The sequence below is a fragment of the Octopus bimaculoides genome, chromosome 10 (genome assembly GCF_001194135.2).
Source record: "Octopus bimaculoides isolate UCB-OBI-ISO-001 chromosome 10, ASM119413v2, whole genome shotgun sequence".
In the NCBI taxonomy this organism is placed as follows: Eukaryota; Metazoa; Mollusca; class Cephalopoda; order Octopoda; family Octopodidae; genus Octopus; species Octopus bimaculoides.
Genome location: NC_068990.1, coordinates 15,639,063 through 15,647,844, shown reverse-complemented (window position 1 = coordinate 15,647,844; position 8,782 = coordinate 15,639,063). Strand labels below are relative to the sequence as shown.

The 8,782-nt window shown below is 36.1% G+C and overlaps 1 protein-coding gene across 1 annotated transcript in view; it reads left to right on the top strand.

Moving 5' to 3' along the window:
• Positions 1 to 8,782, top strand: part of LOC106879652 (ubiquitin carboxyl-terminal hydrolase 14) — a 34,045-nt gene extending 25,263 nt beyond the window's left edge. Inside the window, exons 13-18 of the mRNA XM_014929317.2 lie at positions 539 to 631; positions 3,422 to 3,547; positions 4,116 to 4,191; positions 4,863 to 4,970; positions 6,818 to 6,892; positions 8,319 to 8,782. Coding sequence (XP_014784803.1) covers positions 539 to 631; positions 3,422 to 3,547; positions 4,116 to 4,191; positions 4,863 to 4,970; positions 6,818 to 6,892; positions 8,319 to 8,383 — 543 coding nt within the window. The 3' untranslated portion in view covers positions 8,384 to 8,782. The remainder of the gene's footprint in view (positions 1 to 538; positions 632 to 3,421; positions 3,548 to 4,115; positions 4,192 to 4,862; positions 4,971 to 6,817; positions 6,893 to 8,318) is intronic.

The window sequence follows — 8,782 nt, the reverse complement described above, 5'->3', positions numbered from 1 at the left end:
GCGGGTGGCACATAAAAGACACCATTTCGAGCGTGGCCGTTGCCAGTATCGCCTGACTGGCCTTCGTGCGGGTGACACGTAAAAGCACCTACTACACTCTCTGAGTGGTTGGCATTAGGAAGGGCATCCAGCTGTAGAAACTCTGCCAAATTTAGATTGGAGCCTGGTGTTGCCATCCGGTTTCACCAGTCCTCAGTCAAATCGTCCAACCCATGCTAGCATGGAAAGCGGACGTTAAACGATGATGATGATGATGATGATATAAATGCATGCACGCACACAGACATATGATGGATTCTTTCAATTTCTATTTACCCAGTGCATTTACATCTTCTATAATAGAAGACACTAGCTGAAAATGTCATGCACTGATATTGAACCTAAGACAATGTGGTTGGGAAGTAAATCACTCAACTACACAGACACACTTGCATTAAATTTACAATTTTAGTTTTAACCATGTTTACTTGTAAATTTCTCTTTTATGTGTATCTAATTAATTTTAACTTTTTCCCTCTTTTTTTTTTTCTATTTCTAGAGTAAAATCAGTCGACTACCTGGCTATTTATCAATCCAATTTGTTAGGTTTTTCTACAAAGAAAAGGAATCAATCAATGCAAAAATTCTCAAGGTAAGGCTCTGTCTTTGTTTGCTATTTATTAAAATGAAGTCAGAGGCAACTGTGTTTATAAACAACATCTGAGATGTAAGCAGCAGTTTGTATCTTATTGGTTCTGTGGTCATGATACTTTCAAATTATTCCAGTTCACCTAGCTGTAAATGGGTACCATGCAGAGTACCATTAATAGAAGTAGTGGCAACACTCTGAAACTGAGGAATGTTTCTTAACTTGCAGTGTTGAAATCAACTTTTTGTGTTTGTGGCTCCAAATAGAAGTTGGCTCTTACTGATTTTATTTAGAAGTCAATACAGCTAGTCATTCATGAAAGATGTCTCTGATTAGTAAAAATCAATGACTTGACTTCTTTGATAACTTACTAATTGACTAATGAAGTAAAGGATCAAAAGAAGGAAGGTTGTTTTAAAAAGCGGGAACAATTTGTAAGGTATCAATGACTCCAGTGGTCAAACTTGGCATGGGTTTGACGGTTTGACTGATGACTGGCAAGCCAGAAGGCTACACCAGGCTCCAATCTGATCTGGCAGAGTTTCTACAGCTGGATGCCCTTCCTAACACCAACTGCTCCAAGAGTATAGTGGGTGCTTTTTATGTGCTACCGGCATGGGAGCCAGTCATGCAGCCCTGGATGCTGATCACGTTCGGATAGTGCTTTTTACGTGCCACTGGCATGAGAGCCAGTCAGCAGGCACTGGCATCAATATATGTATGTATTTGATTGACATTTGCATACCTCTTCCACTAGTGTGTCACCATCATTTGAAGCTCATAATAAAGATATTTGCTATAATGAAGACCATCATCTGAGAACATTACTGTCCTCATTACTTGGAATTTTAATTGATGTTTCCATTAAATTATTTTCTTCTCACTGTTTGTTTGATAGAATTTGAGGTATTTGCACACTATATATATTTCTGTAGTGTCTTAACGCTACTCTTAAACCCTTTTGATACCAATCCATCTAAGACCACCCCTGCTTCTCTGATACAAATTTTTGTGTCGAGTTTTATGATAATCTGAAGAACCTTCCTTCAAAATTTCCTGCCAAATTGTGTTCCAAATACAAATAATGGTAAGGTTATTTTACTAAATTCATCAACTTCAAAATTTATTTGAACAAAGAGGGTTTATTTCAAGAGGAATATGGTAACAAAAGGGGTGAAGCTTATCTTTTTATTCTTTATCAAATTCTTTCTCTAAGTAAAATGTCATTTCCAGAATTAGCATTCCAAAGAGTTCAATAAGACCTGGATCTCTCTGTAGAACTAATGGATCTAACTCAATCCACTGGCCTGGAGTTATATTAGACGACTCTTACTTAAGGTGCTGCACAATGGGATTGAACCTGAAACCATGTTTAGATATTGAACTACATGGCCCACACAGCCATAGCTACATCTACTTAGTATGATGAACTGTATCATTTGTTGAGGAGATTCTAAGACAGAAACGTGTGCAGTTGTCTCCCCTACTTTCAAAAATGATGAAAATAACATTAGTTATTGAGCTAATGTCTTCTTCAATACAAAATTATTTCTAATTAGCTTTTTGATCCTCCTTTCATTAAATACGTTAATACTAACATAGTTATTGACATCTAGTTGGACAGCATCATCAAATGTTGATTATCTTGGCATCAACACAGCACATTGCCAACAATAAAATTTGAAACACTGACCTTTAAGCTGTAAACTACTATCTTATTAACTTAACCAGCTGAGGTTTACTATCTGCAACCAATTGCTTTAACCTTTGCAAGTCCTACATCTACAACACCAATCACATTAATCTGTCATTCTCTAAGAGATCTTGCTTATGCTATTGGCAGTGCTTCATCTATCTCTATAATAATGCTAACAACTTTTTTGCTTTTAAATTATGACTTCTGATGGAAATTATTTTTTGTTCATTCTTCCATGTGTATTTATCAAATAATGCTGTGAGGTCATAATCCAAAGGTCAAGGGGCAATTGTCCAGGAATCAATATTCTAATGTATTCCCTGACAGGTTAATTCTAGTTTCTTTGTTGTGGCCTACATAGCTCAGTTGGTTGAGCATCAGACTTTTAGGTGCAGGTGTGGCTATGTGATAAGAAGTTTGCTTTGTCAACCACCTGGGACTATAGAAGACACCTGCCTAAGGTGCTATTGCATGGCACCAGGTTGACTAAAATCTTGTGAGTGGATTTTGCAGATGGAAACTGAAAGAAGCCTGACTTGTATGTATCGATTTGTGTGGCACTACTTCCTTGAACTATTTGCCAGGAGTAGGGAATCACCAACAAATGATGGGTGCAGCAATGCATTGTTACAGTGCCTATGAAGGTATCACTCCTTTATAATTATCCCACAAAGTCAAGACAAGAAATCAGTAGTAGAATGGGGGTATGCACTGTAACAGTGCATTGCTGCACCCACCATCTGTTGGTGATGCCCTAATCCTGGCAAATGGTGCAAGGAAGTAGTGTGCTGTTTCCAATCTTTCATGAAAACAAGTTTGGTCATGGGGAAATATTAACTTACTTGGAAACGGATGAGGGGTTGGCAACAGGAAGAGCATCCAGCTGCAAAAAATCTGCAACAACAAATTCCAAGCATGGAAAAGGGAACATTATTAAAACAATGTTGATGGTGTTACTCAATAGCCTTTTTTTCTTCTTTTTCTATAATCTATCTTGGATTTAATTTCTCAGTAAATATATTTTTGTGTATTTTCATTCATTCTTTCTGCATTTTATTTATTGTTTAGTTCTGTTTTAATTCTTCTTCAAAATTCAGGATGTCAAATTCCCATTAAACCTTGATGTCTATGATTTATGTACTGAAGAATTACAGAAAAAATTGGTTCCAACCCGTGATAAATATAAAATAATGGAAGATAGAAAAGCAGAAGAACAGAGCAAGGTTAGATTCAGCTTTATCAGTTTCTACTCTGTAGCTTAATTCAGTCTAAATTGATTATAATTTCCTTTTTCTCAGGCAAAATTCATTTTTATGAGATTTATATAAATTTTGTATATAGTATCTGAATACAGAAAACATTTTATTGAATGAATATTTAATAGAATTTAATGAATATTAATTTAGTATAACTTAACAGATATTTAATATAATTTAATGGGTACTTACTATAATTTGCTTAGTGCTGAGTCATAACATATGAGTGCCATATTACTTTGAGGGAAATGTTGCTTGCTATTACTGATTTTGAGATATTAAAAAAACATTACACCCTTGAAATTTCAATTTTGTTCTTATAATTAAAAGTATAGGATATATTTTCTTTGGTCATTTTAATTGCTCATCATTTAGTTTTCTTATAATTAAATAAATAAACTGACTCCATATATTGCTTTAGATTAGTTTATCTGTCTGTTCATCTTGTGGCTTCCTTAATTTGAAAATGATGTCATTACAGCACATTTATTGTGTCTCATCTCTTAGGATGTTGTTTTCCATGTGATTCTTTCAGGCGAAATATGACAAAGAATACGCTAAAACTCTTGAAGCAAGGAAGTTAAAAACGGAAGCATATTCTTTCTCTGGAGGTATGTGACACTAATGTAAATGTATTTAGGTCTTTTTTTTTATAAACAAATATTTTGTGAATTCTTCATTTTAGTTCTTACAGTAATTTCTTATTTCTGTTCCTTGTATCCTTGACATTAGCTACAGGTCGACCAATATCCTGTAGATAGAATCTGAAAGAAGCCCAACATGTGTGTGTGGGAGAGTGATTTATATTTCACCTCACCTATCCTGATGGTGGTGTTTATCCACCAGAAAAGAATGTCCAGGCTTTCTTGACATGTTCTGACATGTTGCATGCTATTTGTAACAAAAAAAACTCACTGTTAGTACAAACAACATTATTTGTTTGCAGTCCTTTGTAAAAACGTGTCTGGGCTGTTTATTGTTTTTAAAGACTGAGGGATTATTATTATGTTGCTTGGAAACAGATGAGGGCTGACATCAGGGAGGGCATACGGATGTAGAATATTCTGCTTCACTGTAGTCTCATTTGACATGTCCAAGCATGGAATAGTAGACCTTAGAATGGTGATGAGAAAGGTGTAACCAAATTGTTAATCTCATCCAATGTTAAATCAAACTAATGTGCAGAATGAATGAATGTCTCAACATCCTGTTTCCCTCTCCTCTAACTCTGACGTCTCTAGGTCTCTGCAAGAAATGAAGAATTTAAAATGTTCTGTTTCAGACGAAGGTTCTAACAACAGTGGCTTCTATGAACTGAAGGCTGTACTAACACACAAAGGTCGTTCAAGTTCCAGTGGACATTATGTAGCTTGGATTCGGAAGAAGGGTGGTGAGTTTTTTTGGCATTTTTTTCAATTGTTATCAGTTCAGTTGACTTTATTTTCTTTCAGAATTTCCAGTCAGTCTACGCACAACCGAATTGTTGGCCTCTCAAACACTGAGCATTTCAGCTGCTTGAGTTTTTTTATGTTGCTGTTCTCCTAAAAGGATTAGTGAGTCTTAGGTTAACTCTGGTGCCATGAACTGGGCAAAGATAATCAAAAGCTATTGTCAAGATATATAAATCACCATTGTGGCCAGCAAAGTTACCTGACAATTGATATGTATTGTATACTTGTCTTGCTGATTTGTGTTTCCTCCTTTGGGGTTTTTGGAGTGAATTATTTTGGTAACATTGATTTCTTACCAAAGAGACATATCTAATTTTGGAACAAAGTGAGGTATAATCACTTAACTTAAACCCTATCATATTACTGGTACTTGCCCTATCAGTCTCAGAGTGATGAAAAGTACAATGAATCCTGGTAAGACCTGCAAACCTCTAATAGCAATATTATTGAAGGCTGTTAGAATCAATGAGCCAACAATTTATTTTGTCTTGAAGTTAATTGATCAATTTTAGCCTGTCACTATACAGGATGTTCATCTTTTCTTGAGTCACTCTAAATTATTACTGCTAAATAGAGACCATAGAAATGGTAACTTTGTAGTAGTAGTAAAGTAGAGAACTGCTTGGTAGATGACAATGTTGAATGTTTTTTTTTTTACCTCTAACAGTATTTTTTTTTATCATTTGGTGATTATTGATAGTTATTAACTGGTTCTACCTGAAAGACCTGACTGAGCAGTCATAACTATCCCATCTTTCTTTTTCAAGCATAGTATATCTAGAGTTACATTATCCAATGTGTCTAATTTTTAAGAGGATACAGAGGTCATGTGAGAAAAAGTTGGCTGCTATTTCTAGCAGTTTCATCAACCTCGTATAGGCTTCCACATTGGCTCATATCAAAACAATAGTACTATGTGCTTTAGAACAAATGGTGAGCAAGCTACACAGGAACTGAGTCTGTTGCTGGTTTTGATTCAAGACAAAGCTATTGCATATTAAATCACTAAAAATCCTTTAAGGATGAACTTGTAGTCATTTACAAATTTCATTATCATCATCGTTTAACGTCTGCTTTCTATGCTGGCATGGGTTGGACGGTTTGACCAAGGACTGTCAAGCCAGAGGGCTACACCAGGCTCCAATCTGATCTGGCAAGGTTTCTACATCTGGATGCCCTTTCTAACGCCAACCACTCCGAGAGTGTAGTGCGTGCTTTTTACGTGCCACAAGGGCCAGTTACGTGGTACGAGCATTGACTACACTCGAATGGTGCTTTTTACGTGCCACCAGCACAGGAGCCAGTCAGGCAGCACTGGCAACAACCACGCCCAAATTGTGCTTTTTATGTGCCACCAGCACGGGAGCCATTCAAGCTGCACTGGCAATGACCACATTCGAATTGTGCTTTTTATGTGCCACTGGCAAGAAATATTACATAGCTATCTGGAAAACATTTGTAAAAGGAAATCTTTGTAAGAATTAAATGTTTGCAGTGATCATTTTCTTTTTAGTATAGATTGTCTAGTTTGAATTGTAATGTGTCAATGTAAATAGTTTTGTTAAATTTCTTAATATTTGATAATAATAAAAGCTAAATAATGATCGGAAGCAGTATGGCAAGATCTATTTACTCTTTAACATTTGATGTTTATAGTTATTGCTCTGTATAACAATGGGTGTCTATAATTAGTTTATACTATCTGAAAGAATATCACTTTAAAAACCTGATTTAAAATTTTTTTTTTTTTTAATGTTCATTATTAATTTTTGATCTGTTTTCTTAGATGAATGGATTATGTTTGATGATGACAAAGTATCTCCAATTTTATCTGAAGACATTTTGAAATTATCTGGTGGTGGTACGTAACAAATATTATTGCATATTCACTCCCAACCCCGAATAAAGTGGGATACACCTTTAACTGTAAAGTACATTATATTCCATCAGGCATCTGTCTCGGTACACTCACCCGATTCTTGAACATGGGTGGGTCTGGTTGTAAGAATAAGGGAGAGAGAATTTATCACCAATGACTAAAATAAAGACAGGAAATCAGCAACAAAAATAATTGATTTCTGAAGTGGATAATCTTCAGTGTGGCACCAGCATTGATGTCCTCAATCATGAGAGAAATGGTTGATAAAGATAAGATGACATCATCTTAGTTCACTTAACTGTGGGTTGTATACACACACAATATAGTCTTCTTTTCAGAATCCATCTACCAAATTCACTCACAAGGCTTTGGTTGGGCTGGACCTGTAGTAGACACCACTTGCCTAATGTGCCACACAGTGAGATCGAACCCAAGACCATGTGGTTTGGAAGCAAGCTTTTTAACTACACAGCTACACCTGTGCTTATTTAAACTTAGAAGCTATTATTGAGCTAACCTGGAGCATAATTTATCACCCTGGTTCTCAACCAGGGTCTATATGGCCCTTAGAGGTCCATATAAGATTTTGCTTTTAAAATTTAAGTGCAATATATTGGTTGTACTTCCACAAAATACAAAATATTTTAACAATTCTTTTATACAATTCATAATATTTGATTTTAAAAATGGGCTTTTTTTTAAATGTCAACTGACTTTGAGGGTCCAACTAAGTCAAATAAGAATCAAAAGGGCTCCATAAGCCAAAAATGGTTGAGAACCACTGCTTCATTATGCAGTCTTAAAACTCTTGTTGTGTTCTCATGTACTTCCAAGTGATACAAGAGATTGAATCTTGTATCATTTCATGTGTGTAGCCAACATTTTTGGATCATCATCATCATCATCGTTTAACGTCCACTTTCCATGCTGGCATGGGTTGGACGGTTTGACTGAGGACTGGTGAGCCAGATGGCTGCACCAGGCTCCAATCTGATCTGGCAGAGTTTCTACAGCTGGATGCCCTTCCTAATGCCAACCACCCTGAGAATGTAGTAGGTGCTTTTACATGCCACCAGCACAAGGGCCAATCGGGCGGTACTGGCAACGGCCATGCTCAAATGTTTTTATGTACCACCTGTACAGGAGCCAGTCCAGCGGCACTGGCAACGACCTTGCTCAAATATTGTTTTTCACGTGCCACCGGCACAAGTGCCAGTAAGGCGATGCTGGTAACGATCACGCTCGAATGATGCTTTTTATGTGCCACCCGCACAGGAGCTAGTCAGCAGCCCTGACAAGTAATTTATGTTAATTAGCTGCAAACACCTAACCAAAAACATTCATTAATATTTCAATCAAATGTTTTTTATTTTAGTGTTTTTAATTGGTGTTTTTAATTTCTCTGCAGGTGATTGGCATTGTGCCTATGTGCTTCTGTATGGTCCACGACCATTGCAACTGGAAGAGATGTAGGTGGCCAACATGTATGTCTGCAAGCAGGCGGGCAGAAGGCTTCTACAATATTAAGAATTGCTTATTCAATTTCATTTAAAGGAAATACAGTTCCTGTTTTATTTTTTATTTTTTTTTCAAAAAACTTTTTTTTTGTGTCTCTCAAAGTTATGAGCCTCAAGACCTATGGCACAACAGGATCATTTATGAAATCTAACAGCTACAAGATGACCACCACCAGCAACAACAACAACAACACATTAAATAAAACCAAGAAAAAATACCATAGCAAGCAAACAAAAGCTTTAAGCACAAATTTTGCAACATTTTTTTTTGTGGTTAATAATTAATGTTGAATGTTTTTGTACATTCTCTGGCGTTCAGTCTATTTGGTGGATTGTAATTGTCTTGTAATTAAAA